At 40.1% G+C, this 17,326-nt stretch overlaps 2 protein-coding genes across 2 annotated transcripts in view; one reads left to right on the forward strand and one right to left on the reverse strand.

Moving 5' to 3' along the window:
* PEX3 (peroxisomal biogenesis factor 3) overlaps positions 1-7,117 on the reverse strand; it is a 20,627-nt gene extending 13,510 nt beyond the window's left edge. Inside the window, exon 1 of the mRNA XM_064413489.1 lies at positions 6,962-7,117. Within this exon, the coding sequence (XP_064269559.1) occupies positions 6,962-7,034 (73 nt within the window). The 5' untranslated portion in view covers positions 7,035-7,117. The remainder of the gene's footprint in view (positions 1-6,961) is intronic.
* ADAT2 (adenosine deaminase tRNA specific 2) lies at positions 7,067-15,777 on the forward strand. Its single transcript, XM_064413490.1, has 6 exons — positions 7,067-7,204; positions 7,334-7,438; positions 12,973-13,123; positions 13,632-13,738; positions 15,404-15,476; positions 15,592-15,777. The coding sequence occupies exons 1-6, from the start codon at positions 7,148-7,150 to the stop codon at positions 15,630-15,632; spliced, it is 534 nt and encodes a 177-aa protein (XP_064269560.1). The 5' UTR covers positions 7,067-7,147; the 3' UTR covers positions 15,633-15,777.
* The last annotated feature ends 1,549 nt before the right edge of the window (positions 15,778-17,326 follow it).

Raw genomic sequence — 17,326 nt, forward strand, 5'->3', positions numbered from 1 at the left:
GCAGCAGTTTCCTACTAAGGTGTGTGTACCCAGCACTTCCCGTGTTCTCTCATGAAAGATTTGGAAGCGGCACAGAGATAAGGGAGGAACAAACCCATGCAAAAAAAGACTATTGCACAAGTTAATCATCTGCTGTCTGTGTGGACTAATACTTTAATTACTGAAGTTCCTCTTCAGAGAGCCAGCTCCAAATCTGTCAGGTCAATAACAGCACACAGAAGAAATGCAAGTAACAAATCAAGTATTTTAATTTTTTTTCCTCGAAGTACTTCCTGAAGTTGTAAACACAAAGTTTTCTTCAAAGTCCAATTTTCACATTTAGAAGCCAATATTGGAAAAAATGAGGCATTTAACAGTTGCTGAAAGCTGAAAGTTTCAAAACTAATTTCACAAACCAAATCTACAAAAACTAAAACATAAATCAAAAAACAAAAAACCCCAACTGAAAATGAACACACAAACCCCATAAACAAACCCAAATTTCCCAATATTTTGAATTCAGCTACATTTTTTAGGTTATTAAAACCCCCCAAAACTATAATCAGTGTTTGAGAGCCTTGTCAACTTTGTGCTCCAATGTCCATAGCTGTAAAAAAATCCAGCTATTTATACTGGCATTATGTTTGCTCACAGGCAATTACAAGTCAGACCAGTCTGGAACAACCACAGTCACTTCTATTTCCCAAAAGCCTCATAAAATAGAAATGGGTAAGTCTCTCCCTCACTTCAGCCTTTAGGCAGACTGACCATTTGCTGTATGAAATATTCACTTCATGAGATGTAAACTTAAATATTATGGGTCCATATACAAAAAATGCAAATTCACCAATTAATTCTTAATCAAAAATGAGACTTTACAATCAAGATCATTTTCACCTAAAATGTTACCAATTCCTGCTGAGGATATCTATTTAGAATACAACTGTCAGGTTACTGGTTTCTTTTTCAGCTAACACACTGAAATAGAAACAATTTTTTCAGCATTAGTAATCAATTCTTGAACACAAGATTTTCCCAACCATTTTAGCCCACTCTATTTTTCACATTACATTAACATATAGTGATTTGTTCAAATTACTACTTTTGTTAACTTTTCCTGCACCCCAAAATAAACCCTTTTAACTCCAGGTTTTGTAGCAGAAAAGTCATAAGTACAAAAAAGACCCTCCCTGAATGTAGAAAGACATGAGTGTCACAGCAGACAAGCAAGCAGTTCAAGAAGGATCATGTACAGGAGCAGCAGCTCTGAGACTGAGACAGGTGATTGCTCAACACCTGCTTGTCAGGGCTGTGTGCCTGCTCTGCTCTAGGAGCTGCTGGGGCCTGGGAGGGTACAAACTTGCAGTAGCTGTCATCCAGGTTTAACAAGGAGTCTCCAGATAAAAACACTTGTCCAAAACAATGCAACACATCCTTCACACAATACAACACAACAATACAATGCAACATCGTTTCTCCCTTCCCTGAATTAAGTATAACTTTGACCCACTGTCAACAGATGTTGCTTGATCCAGGATTATCCTCTTCTCTGGAATGTGATGCATTAACCAAAGGAAAAGCTGCTGGGCACCACCCACCCGCCTACCTTAAGCAAAGCCAGCACACAGCAGTAAGCTCGAGGTCTGGTTGCCAGCAGCAGACTCTCTCTCTCTTACCAGCTGCAGGGCTTGTGAGCGCCTCCAAGTCGCCTGGAGGACACAGCAAGTCACTTGTGAAACTCAAGTCTGAGCTGTGACAATGAACTTCTGCCCACTGCACTCATTCCTGACAACAGTGGAGCCTCTGCAAGTCTCTGGCTTACGAGGCATTTCAAGGAGCTGCCAGCCAGGGGGTTGGCTTGCAGGGGTGTTTGCATTTTTCTTCAGGACAACCATGTGTACCTATATTAATATGTTGCATTAATTCAGAGGACTTGACAATAATACAGACTATAATTCCAGACACATTTCTGGACTTCTGTCCAGAATGAATAATTCACACAAAATCATAACGTGGAGTTGGAAGCAGGACCAGAGAAAGTCACATCCAAAAACTGCCATGATGTCAAGACAGCTAACAAACCTGTAAAAAACTAAACTGACATTTTGAAAGTCTCTTGTTATAAATATGCAAAGCCAATATAAGCTTTTTATAATAACTAATATAACTTAGTTTTACTGCTCAGTATAGGAGAGGAGGTCTGCAAAAAGTTGCAGCAGCAAGATTTATTCATGTCTAATGAGCTAAACTGTTGCATAGATGGAACTTCATGCTGAATCTTCCCATATGTTTCACATAAAACCAGAAATTAAGAAAATTCACAAACAGTGAGGCTGTGCAGGAGATAATTCCTATGGAAACTTTTAACTCTCTTCATCAAAATATGAACAATAGAAAATAATATAGTCCCAACACATCTGATTTGGAGGGTTCAGAAACAGATGAGTGATAAAAAAACCCCATCACCTGATGTCAGATCCTTCAAGAACATGAACTTCAGTAAGGATCTCAAACCACAATTGATATTTTACAACTGATCTAGAAAGTGAAATGTATTTACATATGCACTGGCTGTCTGTGCTGCATTTGGCTGGGATGGAGTTAATTTTCTTTGCAGTAGCTGGGAACATTGTTGGTAGTAGAGAGCTGTTTTTGTAGTTGCAGAACAGGGCTCACACAAAGCCAAGGCCTTTTCTGCCTCTCACACCACCCCACCAGCAAGGAGCCTGGGGGTCAGGAGTTGGGAGCAGACACAGCCAGGACAGCTGATCCCAGAAGGTCAAAGAGACACGCCACATCACAGGATGTCGTCTGAGCAGTAAAATTAGGGGGGAATACAAGGGGAGGGGGGAGCACTGTTCAGGGGCTGCTGAGCAGTGGTCAGGCCTGATTCTCTCCCTCATCCCACCGGAGAAGGGGAGAGAAGGGGGGTGTGTGTGTGTATGTGTGAGAGTGGCTCTCTGGTGCTTTACCCGGGAAGCACCCTGGGGTCTACAGCACCTATATCCTGTGGAAGCAACACTCTGATTTGAGATAAATATACTCTGATTTGTCTCCATATCCCTCTTTGGCTGTAGCACTGTAGAGTCTCTTCCCACCTAAATGTAAGTAATGCAAGAATTTTTACGAAATCTGCAGGCTCTTACATGTTCACTCTAGTGGCCTCCAAGAGGCAGGGTATTTCTCACATCCCATAAGTTATGGCTGCCCTCTCCCTCAGCCCTTGCCTTTCTTCACAGGTGGTATGGAGGGCCGAGCAGAAAAATGGGATAAGTAATTAGGAGGCATCAAGTTTTCAGGAAGTCTCTTTTACAACCCTAAGTAACCTTTGACCTCACTGCCATACTTACCTCAGGAAAAAAAAAAAAGGAAAATTTCACTTTTAAGAATTGTATTATACAGAAATTGTGCTGACACACAGTAGTCTGCATCATTCCAGGACACAAACAGCTCTGTAAGTTGTAGTTTGTCCTTGTGTTCAAGCAAGCCATGCATCAAGGGATATGCAAGTGTCCTGTGGTGATTGAAAACCATCTTTAAAACATGCAGGCACTAAAGCCTTATTCTCTTGGTAACACTGAGTATCACCAGAACACATTTAATGCCCCTGTGCTTACTCACAAACCAATCCAACTTTCTCTGCTACACAGAGATTTCTGAACTGAAATGCTTTTTCTGCAAGCCAAAGGTTGCAACAGATTAAATTCAGCAATAATTAATGCACCACTGAAACCAGAACCATACATTCCAGACACACCCTGAGCTTGTTCTTCCACTGCAGCAACAGAATTTCAATGGTGAATCATTTTGTAATATCTACTGAAATCTACCTTGAATTCTGAGCACTGAGATAAAAACTACTTTAACCAAACTATCCAACAAACATGTGAACCTAATGTCCTTGCAGCTCCTTCATGTTCTCTCGCTTTCTACTTTCCATATTTCTAGTGGGTTTGATCCCAGACCACTAGATTTTGCTTACTAGAAGAGACTTAAATCTTTTTAGAATGCACAGTATTTTATATTGTTAAAGAAAGAACTCCTAAAGAAAGGGCTTGTACAGGGTCTTTGCTAAGGTGAGGCCTTCTCAACCCAGCTCTGTGGTTAAGGGAGAGTTACACATATTTTTCAGTTGCCTTTTCCCTCAATTTCAGCTCTTATTTAATGAGATTTGTATCTCCATAAGCAGTAAAATCTGTTGTAGTGTTGGGATTGAGAGAAATTGCACGAAGAATGACAGCCACTGATAATACACATCAAATCCACTTCATAAAGAGAGGAAAAGTTATCAACCAACTCTGATTTTGGTGCAGTAATTCAGTAACACAACACTGATACAATACTGTATCAGTAACAATGCAAAAACTCTTCTGTACTGTCTAATGAATCATTACATATTCATTTTAATCTCTGACCATGTGCCAGTTAAGGCCTTAAAATCACTAAATTTTGAGATGTCCCATTTTCCTTGTTATACCCTCCTTCCCGGAATATGCACCTGCAGCTCTTAAAAAAAAAAAAACACCACAGAAATGTAGATTCCAGGCTCTGCTATTAAATCAGCAGATTTGGCTGCTTTCCTTAAATCATTCAGCCACTTCCAAATATTCTCTCTTCATTTAAAAGCAGTGTGTAAAGTTGCATTCCATCTTTCAAGATTCTGCAGTATTTTTTGGAGAGTCCATCATGGATGTCAGAGTTCTGATTCACTGGTGGTGGCATTATTGTAGCTCGTGGGGTTTTTTAAGAACTGATCCATACCTATGAAAATGACCAAAGCACTCAAGATTCAGCTGCTGAACAGCTATAAAGCAGCACTCTGCAGTAATTCACTCCATCTCCCTGCCTCCCTTGAAATACCACGGTGCAAATTTGCTGGTGGTGGCAGCTAATGATGTTCACCTGCTTGTGGAAGACCAGATTTACTTCAGTCTCAAATGCATAAAAACCAATTCTCTACAGTCCTCAAATACCACATGGCCTGAAGAAATAGATAATTGATCCATGCTGCAGAAAATGATAGCATAGTTTAATATTTTCAGTCAGAAGTTGACATGCTTATTAGAAGAAGAGCATTTCAGGTTGCTTTTTTTTGTTTGGTGTTTTTTGGGTTTTTTTGTTTGGTTTGGTAATTCTTTAAATGTCTATAATTATTACTTTAAAAGTCTATAATTATTACTTTAAGTGCACTTCATCCAGTCAGTAGCATTTTAGTGAAAGGGACACTGAGTTGTATATAAACAATACCAATCATAAGGAAAAAACTGCAAACTCAGTTATGCTAGGTTGGTTTGCAGGCTGGCAGAAGGCTGTTCATGCGTGAGGAATTTAAGATTTCAGGCTATGAGAGCTACAAGTGCCCAGATACCTGCTTTCCCACTTGGGAATTGATCCATGTTTACTTGTTGAAACTGGGAGAAATGATTTTTTACTATTCCACCACTCTCATACACACAGTTGAAGGGGAGGGAGAACATCTTCCAGGTGACAGCCTGGTGTGTGAAAGCAAATCTGTTTACTTAACATGGTGGGCTGCAAGTGTGGTGGTAAACATGACAGAGAGCTGCACTCACAGAGCCACAAAACGGGCAGGTGAGAGGGTGAACTGGAGGAGCAGTCTAACCAGTACTGCGCTAACCATCACCCAGCCTGTTATCCCTGTTATCAGGGATTAATTGGCACTCTTTGGAAAACCCCAGAAGGAATTAATGATGAAAGAATGCAGACGACACAAGAACCATGGCAAGCCAGAAGTAAATACAATTCACCTTCGCAGGGGACTTCACCTGAATATGACAAAATATACTACAAAAGCCCTGTAGCCCTCAGAACATTCAACTGCTCAGGCAAGTTCCAGTTGTGTGTCATCTACACTGGATACAAGAACATTTGAAGACTGAGTGCACAAAGACATGGCTGTGCCTTTTGAAGAGTATCTCAACTTCAGCTACACAGCTATGCACTTCATCAATTAAACAGAGAGACAGATCCAATATGCTCTTTTAAGTTTATTTCCAACTAAAAACAACCCAAAAATAACTTCAAGGGAAGGTGGAGCTCACTAGACCATAACCATCCTACAGGTTCAACAAGAGCCTTAAGGGAGAAATTGCTTGAATAATTAATGCAAATCCTCTCTGTGAAAGTTTTGTGTCTGCAACTGATCTATATTTGTCCAGAGAAGGGCAACTAAGCTGGTGAAGCTGCTATAAAGAGTGGGTTGTTGGGGGTGTTTAGCCTGAAGAAAAGTAGGCTCAGGGGGAGCCTTATCACTCTACACATAACTGAAAGGAAATTGTAGCCAGGTGGGGTCGGTCTCTTCTCCCAGGTAACAAGTGAAAGAACAAGAGCACAAAGTTTTAACGTGCTCAGGGGAGGTTCAGGTATGACATTAGGGATCAGACATTGGAATGGGCTGCCCAGGGAGGTGGTGGAGTTGCAGTCCCTGGAGGTGTTTAAGGAAGGACTGGATGTGGCACTGAGTGCCACGGTCTAACTGGCAAGGCGGTGTTCAGTCAAAGGCTGGACTCCTCGCTCTTTTTCCAACCTAATTGATTCTGTGATATTTGACGATTCACCTCAAGGCACAAGTCACATATGAAAGAAAAGAGGAGGTTTTCAGCCTCCACCCCTAAAACAGCACCAGCGTCACCCACGCTTTGCTCGCTTCAGCGTTGTTCCAAAGTAACCCCATCACCCGCCGTAGGAGCACCCGGGCAGCCCGGGTTCGTGTGCTTTAGGGCTTCAGGGACGGCGCGCAGATTCCCTCCCAGCCTCGGGGGACAGCCCGGGCTCTCCCGGGCCGGGATCACTGCGGTGTCCCCCGGCGGGCGCGGGGCACGGCGCCTCTGCAGCCCGCGGGGCTCCGGGGCCCGGCGGCAGCTCCGCGGGGGCCGCTCCGGCGGCAGCCCCGCCGCCAGGCCCCACGGCCGGCACCGCGTTCCCCCGTATCACCGCCCCCGCCCCTCGAGCGGGCACTCACCGCCAAGGACGGTGCCAAGGACGAGGCATTTCTTCTTGTGCCGCTTCAGGAAACTCCAGAGCGACCGGAGCATCCTGCGCGCCCGGCCCGCCCCGGCCCGGCCGCCCTCGGGTGCCGCGGCGGCGGAAGGGGCGGAGGCGGCGGCGGCGCCGCCCGCGCTGCCCCGGAACCAGCGCCGGGCCCGGCATGGCGGAGGCGGGGGAGGCGGCCGCGTTGGCCTGGATGGACCAGGCGCTCGACGTGGTCAGTGCGGGCCGGGGCTGCCGCCGTCCCGCGGGGGAAACCTCGGGGAGCCCCGGGGCGGAAGCTCCTCCCGCTGCTGTAACGCTGTGCCGTGCGTGTCCTGAGTCTGTCTGTCCGTCTGTCCCGCAGGCTAAGGAGGCGCTGGAGAAAGGGGAGGTTCCCGTGGGCTGCCTGCTGGTCTACAACGGCGAGGTCATAGGCAGGGGCAGGAACGAGGTGAACGAGACGAAGAACGTGAGTCCCGCGGGCCGGGGCCGCCGTGGCTTTGCCGGCCCTGCCCCCGTGCTGGTCCCAGCGTGCTCTCCTAAAGTCACCCGGGAGAGCTTGGAGTGAGACATGAGTGTGCAGCCTCTCCTAATGAAATTCCGTCCACAAGCCAGAATAAAATGCTATTTCCTGTGCATTTTTAGATCTGTTGCAACTTTAACCATCAAATTCGCGATAAGATCTGGTGCTGAGAGACCCATTAATGCCAACAGGGATTTTGTACAACTGGAAGTTGTGTATAAATTAATCTTACTGCAGGATCTGGCTGTAATTTATATTAGGTATCTCAAATCTGAAAACATAATAAAAAGTTTAAAGTCTTCTTAGTTGAAAAATGTAACACTAAAGATGAATCATAATAATAATTTGTTCTGCAGGACAATCTAATGTATTAAGAGGATTCTAATACAGCTTTAAGAAAGCCAGGTGACAGAGAAGTTAGGTGTCTCAGGTTACACCATTGTAAACACCATGGGGAAGCAGGCACTTCTTGGGAAAATCATTCCAGGGATAGTAATATTCTGTAGAAATCATGTGTTAATGAACAGACAGGACATAACTGACAAGACTGAAAACCAAATCAAAATCAACTTTAAAATGTCAGGGAAGCTTTCAGGCATTTTTGGTGTCAGGGCTGTCGGAAGGTACATACTAAAATGCGAGTAGCCTGATTTAAAAAAAAAAATCAGCTGGATTTTGGAAACAGTAATCTGTTAATATCTCTGAAACCCAAGCTTTTTTTGAATTGCTGCTCAGCTCAAGTTTCAGTTCTTTTGTGGCTCAATTTTCATAAATGTTTATATTATAGTGATTGGAAATGCTGGGTACTTAGTGCTTCTAAATTTTTTATCAGATATATAATTGCTCCATGTAGTCTAAAAAAAAAAATAAATCTAAGCTTGAAAGCAGTACTTGTTATGAAATGTGAACGTAGGAAAGTGTTTTCAGTTTTCTCCTAACGATTTGTGGCGTTATTTAGGGACCATCCTGGAGAAAAAAAAACAACCAATCCTCTTGAACCATTGAGGCAGTTCCAGCAGACATCATAAATTTAAACTAATTTATTGCCCCATCTTATACTGAAGGACTTCTCCAGAACATCGTTCCTCAGATGGCTAAAAAATGTCTGATTTCCAGTTTCAAACTTTTTATGTTCTGCTTATATCTCCCTGTTCTTGTGCCAGCACCTTCCATTATTTTACATAGCTTGGATGTATTTAAAGTCTTATTCCTTTTCAGCTTTTGTTTTTCTCAAGCCAGCTGTTTAATTTCCTCTCAGAAGACAGGCTGGCTTTCTGTGTTCATTAGAATAATTCTTTCACATAGCCATTCCAGCTTTGATTAATTTTTTCTTGAATTCACTTAACCAGAACTCTTAAGAACACTTAACTGGAATTTTATTCCAGATGGACTTGTGCTTTGTTTGATTACAATAGTACTTCACATTCTCCCTGGAAGAAAGTCCACCCATGTTTTCTGGAGCTTCCTTAGTCTTTTATGCTGTTTTGTTACTCTTCATTTTGAATTTTTTTTTACTCCCATCTAGAAGGCCATCTCCCTCCTGAATGACAATTTCACCCTGTCGCTTGTCGTGATGTCTTTCATCATACAAAAGATATCACATCATCAGCTGTTTTCTGTTGGGGTTTGTCCAGTTAATGCCAGTGACACAACTGAAAACATTTAAGCCAAATGATCTTTGAGTGTCTATGGTAATGAGTTCCCTGCAGATAAGTATTTCCCCTGTCAATGCAATGTCTCTTCTTTTCTTGCTCACCTTACATTCCTTGCACTAGGCTGTTTTCCCCACTCACAGTAATTTCACAGGTTGTGCTCTGCCAGATGCACTGGAGAGGTCCAGAGAGACTGATGTTTCTCTTGCCTAGAAAAACATTTGTCAAAGAAAGTTACTAGGTTAATTTGGTCTCAGCTATCTTAATGGCTTTTTGTTTAATTTACCTTTTATAAGGACTAGCCCTTATAACACTACTTTCAAAGGTTTGTTATCTTGCCTGCTTTGCTACTGAGTCTTTTCTGGATCTATAGGTGTCTGGATTGTATGGCACCTATCTCTCCTGGTTTATATTAGAGTGACTGTTTGCTCTGCCTTGATGCACTACAGCGTTGCTATGACACTGGCAGCTTTCTGGCCTCCAAAATGCAGCTTTTCAACATACTGACTTTTTAACTTCACAAAAACTTTGTTCCTGCTTTGAAGAAGTGATCATTTAACCAATTAGATCTTCAGTCCTTCCCTGCAATTCTGCCTTTGGTCAGGAATCAGCTTGCCTCTGGGCCTTTTGTCCAGCAAATTCTGTCTTCTCCTTAAGCAGGTCCCTGCATCCTCTGATGTAATGGGCTGAAGTTAGGAGCCGGTAGTGTCTTCTTTATGCCCTCTTTCATTATGTTCCTAAACTGGTCATTTTGGCAAAAAAATTTAGTTGCCAAAATTCCAGTGTTTTCCGGCTATCTCTTGCCGCCCTGCATCTTTGTTTGTTTGTTTTTGTTTTGTTAGTTAGTTTGTTTGTGGATTTTTCTTTGTTTTAGTGTTTGTTTTTGTTTTGTTGGTTTTTTTTGTTGTTGTTTTTTTTTTTTTTTTTTTTGCCTGCCATGTCCACAGCAGAACACATTAATGTCAGAAATACTGCTGCTTACTCTTGAAGTTATTTGCAAAAGTTCTGATCATTGCATTCTTCTGTGAGAAGTTGCTTTTGGGAGAAGGGAGTTTGTCTACAGCTGTGTTTGGTTTATTTTATTTTTTTAGGAGCATGGCTGTGGCATCAGCATTTCAAAATAGACGTGACACTACTTGTCTTCCTTGGGTAACAGTGCAGCAAATGTCTGTGTAAGACATTGGGTTTAGACAGCCTGGTGATTCATTCACAAGCGTGTGCCAGTGGTGTGTTCCCTCTGGCAGCTCCCACACTTGCTGGTTCACAGTCTTGCCTCAGACCAGCCTGAAAATTTTCTCCCTTACAGCAAATGTGACCCTTCCCATCTAGAAATGTTTTTTTCTGGCATCTTTATTCCAGCATGTGATCAAATAATTCACTTTCCAGTAAAATGCTCTTTGTCTTAGGTGCTTTGTTGATACACACAGACATCTCCTCTTTGTTCTGTTCTGTTGGGTCATTGTAGCAAGCGTCTTGCAGGCACAGTAGGGGATAACTGAAAATGAAGTATTGATTGTGTAGTGAAGCCACAAAATAACAGAGAAATTTGAGCTTTGGACCCCTTTACTCTCACTTGTTAATTATGGTCTAAAATTTAGAAAGTTAGCTTTTTAGGGCAGTGGTGGTACTTTTATCGTCTGTGAAACTTTTGCCACAGTTCGGGGCACTGCCAAGGCTTTTACCCCACTGAGTCAGCTTTTTTCCATTGATACACCATTTGCCACTCTGTAGCAATCTTATTTTCCCTTGCTACTCTTAACCTGCTTTTGCTTTCTTGGCTTTAAAATAGTGTGTAATATTTGGCAAGTTAAGCTTATGAATTGAATCAGTGATTCAAACTTAAAGTAATCCCTCTTGTCTGTTACTTTATACACAGCAAGTCAAAAAAGGCTGTCTAGTCATAGCTTAATACAAAACAACATCTTAAGACAGACCTAGAAAGACTTAGAAATCAGTTTTTCCCTTTTATCTCGTCTTTAAGATGGACCTTTAATAGGTTGTGTAAGGCGGGAGCTCAGGAAAAAAAGTGTAAACCTTCCCCTTGTACATCCTTTCCATTTTTGAAAGTGAATAGTTTAGGGATTTCCAGAGTCCAAGACTAAATCTGGATCATTGTTTCTGATAGCTGTCCATGCACATATCCTCCATGAATTTGTCTAAACCTTTTTTGAACTCATTTATGTTTTTGGCTTCCATAGCATCCTGTGGCAATGAGTTTCACAATATAATTATGTAATTTATGAAAGAATACTTCCTTTTGTTTGTTTTATATCTGCTGCCTGATAATTTCATTGGGTGCTCACTTGTTATGAGAAATAATAAATCACAGTTATAACTGTGATTTTTCCACATTTTTCTTGATTATTTTAGAAACCTCTACTGTAGTCCTTTAACTTGGAAAACTTAATGACTGTATCTGTTAAGAGCCACAGTCTAATTAGTCTCTAAATGGAGACTGTTCTGTGACTTGGATAATCCTTTCTCACCCCAAGGTGAATTTGTCCTGATGTTCCTGTGTGTTCAGGACATGACATGATCAAAACAGTGCATTTTACTTGAGATATGGGTACACAGGTGTATAGTAATGTTCCATATTAATGTAATCTTGTTTGTGTGGCTGTCTTATATTACTGCAGAAGGTGGTAGGACCTGCAGCAGCTGCATGGCCTTTCTAGGAGTTTTTAAATGTTTTTGAACAGTAGTAAACATAGCAGTAAGTTATGGGTCTTTTGCCATGTATTGCAGAGCATCTCACTGTTATCACCACAGATCTTCACAGTGCTAAAATATTAACCCAAGTTCATGTTTTGAGAGGAAGCTATCAGGGATCATAAGGACATACAAAACAGAAGTACAAATATAATCTGGATTGATTAAGTCTTACTCTAATGCTTGTGTCAAAAACATCCTTTTTTTCAGAATAGATATAAAAGGAAGGAAAAAACTAACAGTCTTAATTTAAGTAAGCATGAGGGTCTAACTGAAGAGTCCTCTCAAAACTAGTACTTCCTGAAATTTTTGCTGTGACATTTCATTGGTGTAACACAGTGCTGCAGACATTTCAGAGTGGTACTGGGATATTACTGATTGTTTTGGTCTCTATTCTATTAAAATCAACACTTCTGTTCAGGTTTTTGTGCCATTGATATTGAGATTAGTTATCTTGGATAAAAAAAAGAAATTAATATTCCTTTGTCTTCTTGTAATCAGTCATATGCTGAAATCCCAGCCTATTACATGAGGGACTTACTGTTCATGTATCCCCAGGCAGAATTAAACCTGAGGCAAACTGAAAATGTTGTGTGTACAGAGCACACCAGGCAGTTGTAGAAACATGCTGAAATTGTTGTTCATAGTGTATTCATTCCTTGTGAGCACAGGAATATTGTCAGAGAGAGGAAAAGGTACCAGTGAGGAGCACTTTGTTAATATTTCCAGAGAAAGTAATCCAGCCTGTATTCTTGCTTTTGGAAGTAGAGCAGGCCATGGGCTACATCAGTTGTGCCAGTGAGCTTTGTGTGTCCCTTAAGCCTCAAGCACAGCTTTCATGTCTTGTCTTACTGTGCTGCCATGACTGAGAGAGGAGAACTTCTGAGCATGCTCTTCTGTCTTGGAAAAAGTAGAAGAAAAAACTGTCACTTGTAGATCTTGTGTGCTACACACAAGAGGTTGGGGTTAAATATTTTCTTTCTTGGATTGAGTATTTTTTCTGCAGTCTGGGTGCTGTAAAATTTCTTTTGCAACTTGAACCAGCAAAGAGCGTTATATTACTTCTATAACAAAAGTGAATAAATGCAAAATAAGAAAATACTTATTTTTGTCTTCTAGGCTACTCGACACGCAGAAATGGTGGCAATCGACCAGGTCCTTGAGTGGTGCAAGCAACACAAGAGGGATTACAGGGAGGTGTTTCCGCAGCTGGTGCTGTACGTAACTGTAGAGCCCTGTATCATGTGTGCAGCTGCCCTGCGCTTGATGAGTATCCTTTCATGCTGACTCACTCTGGGAAACTCTGTCAAACCATTGCTTCTTCCACACTGAGCCCACAAAGAAAGTCTGGACAGTGTCAGGGAAAGCCAGGAGGGCTGGTTTGAGGGTCTGCACCCACCTCCATGATGAACAGTGAGGGACTCGAGTGAAAGAGAGATGGTGCAGTTATGACAGACAACTGTTAGAGATTAAAAATACATTTTAGAGATGTTTGTTAGGATGTAAAATGAGCTAAGTGCAGTTCTGTGTTCAGTTTTGAATGTTGTGTCAATCAGTAAACCATGCCTTTGTATGCCCTGCTTCCCCCTTTCTGAGAAAGGCAGGATGTGCATCTTACACCATTCAAAAGTAAGTTCTGATTTTATGAGGGAGGAATTGTAGCTCAAGCTAATTTAGTTTGAAGAGTACAAGTACATTTTAGGAAATCTGATGACTGCCTAGATCAGGCTTCTGTACTTCCTGTTTGTTTTTCACTTAATACCTTGACTGACTCCCATAAATTCCACGTGTCGTGTATGGCTGTCGAAATGAGCGATTTGGAGGCTGTGGCTCCGTGTTGAGCATCTCGTCTGATGATATGGTGGACTCAGGAGACCCATTTGAAGTAGGCTGTAAAACATTTCCCTTTGTTTTCCAGCTAGGGTACTGTGACTGGCTTTGCTACCAGGCTTTTAGAATGTTATGCATCGCTTTAAGAGGACACAGATGGAAGATGATCAAAGTCAAGTAAACTTGGCCTAATCAGAAAATAATGTAAAAAAAGTTAGGTCTTAAAACTGAGGAAACCATGATGACAGTATTAAATTATTTAAAAGGATGTGTCAAAGGGTAAGGGAAAGAATTATGCTTGTGGAACAAGGTAAAAATTAAATATATCTGAAATACGTGTAATACTTAGAACAGTAAGTTCTACAGGAAGAGATGAGGGAAAATTATTTTAAGCTGCAGAATGTACAAACACATAATCAATAAATATCAAGTAACAGCAACTTATAAAATTACTGGGTTTTAGCTGAGCCACTGGAAACGATTGTATTTTTGTTTTCAGTCTGTGTGTTTATGAGGTAAAATGTATTAGCTTAGACTTACTTTGTGTAGTTCAGATCCCAAAATAAATCTGAACTGCAACAGTAGCAGAGGGAATTCAGTTTAGGTATTAAGAAACTTTCTGAATAGTAGGGATACAGAAAGACTGAACAGTGTCTGGGGTGATTTAGGCATCTTTGTTATGTGAGAAAGGCTGGATAAGCATTCAGTGGAGGTAGAATATAAATAAATCCAGGTGCTTTACAACGTGATACTACCTATGTACCCATACCTACATGTAGAGAGTATTTATAGCATTTTATTTATTACATTATTCACAGCTGTACATGATCTTGCCTTATACAGTGATACTGATTCCTGGAGTTCTTTTCCACATTTCACATTAATGATTTAATGAATGCAAAAACAAATAAAGTATTTCAGCATTGTAAATAAGCACTAAAGGCTCAAGGCTCAAAGAATTTTAGTCAGGAAAACAATAATGTTTGGCACTCCAGTGTAAACATATTAGGCATCTTTCTGTCAGTGTGTCAGTGAGACCAACATCTGAATTAATTGGTGCAGTTCAGTACTGGAAGAGTGTTCATTTGCTAATACTGGCATGTGGTATTTCATTATTTTATACATTCAGAAGACAGAAAGAAGTTTCTTTTGTTTTGATCTTTTGTTTCTGTAGGCAACTGGAATGTATAGGAGGTAAATACTTATTTTCTAGCATGGGTGGAGATTTATTTAGTGTGAGTGACATTTAAATGCTTTGTCATTAGTGTTCATGGCATAGAAAAGTATTTTAGAAGGACCCAAAAGATCTGAAAGGTGACTGTTAGAAATAAAGAATAGATATCTGGATAAGTGTTTTGTCAGGAATCTTATCTGCAAATACCTAGATGTATGTCTCTTATGTTTCCAAGTGCTTGAGGAGTGTGGGAGGCTGGAAACACATTAATAAGAAAGAAATTGTAGATTGCATAAAAATTTTACATAATTTACTAAGAAAGGTTGTTTTACCTAATACTAAGTTATTAGGGAAATTACTTACTCTATTAAGCCACGACATAGTGTTTTTAAAATGTATTAAGTATTAAACCTAAAAGGAGATTTTTTTTGACCCCCAAGTTGACAGTACATTTGTTTAAAATTATTCTGTACTCAAGGCATTATTGTGAAGCATGGAATACATTATTCTCAGATGTGCTCACTAACATCATTCCAATTTGAACAGTGCTCTTCTGGCTATCGTGCTGAAGAAGCAGTGGAATTGTTAAAAGCTTTTTACAGGCAAGAAAATCCCAATGGTAGGTTTTACATTAATGTATCCATTTTGATCCCAACCTAATTTAAAAGAATGTTGGCACTGGAATTGCTGTAATTCACTTCTGATGATTCTTCTCCTTTGCTGTTTCTTGGCAGCACCAAAATCCAAAGTACGGAAGAAGGATCGTCGTCAGTAGCCCTACCCTGGTGGGACACAGAAGCTTACCAAAAAATTATATGTGAAGGTTTCTTCAGCATGCTGCTTTTTTAAATGTGTAGTTCAAACAAACTATGTTTTAATTTTCTCTACAGAGTTTTTACCAATAGGATACTTAGTATCTGTTCCTGCATTTCTGTATTTATGATTTCTTGTTATCATGACAAAACAAAAGATTAAATGGCTGTTTTTAGAAAGAGGAAAATTGGTGGTTCAAGTCCACTTGTTTACAGACAGATCCATTAAAATGGTGCTTTTGTACATCACATTCTAGAATATTTTTTCCTTCTCTGTGTGGAGAAGCTTTTCAATAGCAAATGTTTGCTTAGGCAAGCAAGTAACTCTCTTGGAAGATCACATTTGTAAGTCCTTTACTTACTGTGTAGTAAGTAGTCTGTGTGTATATTTATTCAAAAGGCATATAAAGGAATTGTACAGTCCTTGAAGACTTAGGACAATTGCAAATGTTCCCTCATTTTTTTCTACCTTAGCATAAGCTAGATTTTCAAAGGTAATTTTTGAAAGTTACATATCTGTGTAGACAGGGACATACACACAATCACATGTCTGTTTGTGTCTGCTGTTGCTTAATAAGGATAAACAAATAGCACTTGGCTTCACAGCACCTTCATACAAAGTTGTGGAGAAACTCTCCACAACTCTCTTTAGACTGTCCACTCCTCTTGTGAGTATCAGTATAAGAAATACTTATATTTTAAGAATCCACTAAGAGGTTGTTCTGAGCTCCTAAATTATAAAAATTATATACTAAATATATAGATATATATTAGTGTGTGTATATATATATATGTGTATATATATTAGTGTGCATATATATATGTGTGTATATATATATACACACACATATATAATAATTTTATACTAAATTATAGTAACCAAAATGGGCAAATACAAGTGAAAACCCAGAAATGAAGGTGGTAATAACATGAATAAAATATATTTAAGACACTTATCTTTTCATAGTGCTGGTTGGCTTTGTCATTTCCATGTACTTTGCTTGGCCATGCAGTAATTTATAATCCAGAAGAGGGCCTTCAAGTTCCACTAATGAATTAAGAATACAAGTACGGTTCAATCTTGATTGTGTACCTCTTAGTGGATACTTACATGAAGGATGAAATTGTTGGTAGTTTATTTGGCTGTTACTCAGAAATTTGAGAAATGCTGTAGCTTTTTTAATTTTATGCAGAAGAGTGTTCAAAATTTTGTAACTATCAAAACTGAATACAGTTAAATTTTTTAGCTATTTCAAATAAATACTTTCAAAAGTGTTTTTAAGAAGAATATTAAAAGCATTACTTTGTCACCCATTGCTCTTAATAACTTTCAATTTGTATTTCATGTTTTTACTTAATGTTTACAAAATGACATGGGAAAGAAATGTTTTTACCATAATAGCTATTTTCAGAGTTTAGAAATAATATTTTTGCCTTAAGCCTTTAACTGATGTCAGTAGCCTATCCTATTCTCCTGACCATTACTTAGAGCTATCTTTGAGTCCTTGCCATTCCATAAACAAAAGTTATGACTGTGTTTGTAGATTTAATCTGCCTCAGAGCTCAAAGGGCTTGTGAACCAGACAGCTAAGCTGGAAAATTATTTAGGAAAAGACCATTTTTAATGACTGGGATGGCTTTATTGGAAAGAAACAGG

This window comes from Passer domesticus, chromosome 3 (assembly GCF_036417665.1).
Source record: "Passer domesticus isolate bPasDom1 chromosome 3, bPasDom1.hap1, whole genome shotgun sequence".
Classification (NCBI taxonomy): Eukaryota; Metazoa; Chordata; class Aves; order Passeriformes; family Passeridae; genus Passer; species Passer domesticus.

What these genes read in the sequence shown, in the direction of transcription:
- ADAT2 (XM_064413490.1), top strand. Translation starts at nt 7,148, where the DNA reads ATGGCGGAGGCGGGGGAGGCGGCCGCGTTGGCCTGGATGGACCAGGCG. An exon ending in AGCTGCCCTGCGCTTGATGA is followed by an intron (nt 13,124 to 13,631) that starts GTATCCTTTCAT and finishes ACTGACTCCCAT; the next exon opens with AAATTCCACGTGTCGTGTAT. An exon ending in ACTCAGGAGACCCATTTGAA is followed by an intron (nt 13,739 to 15,403) that starts GTAGGCTGTAAA and finishes CAATTTGAACAG; the next exon opens with TGCTCTTCTGGCTATCGTGC.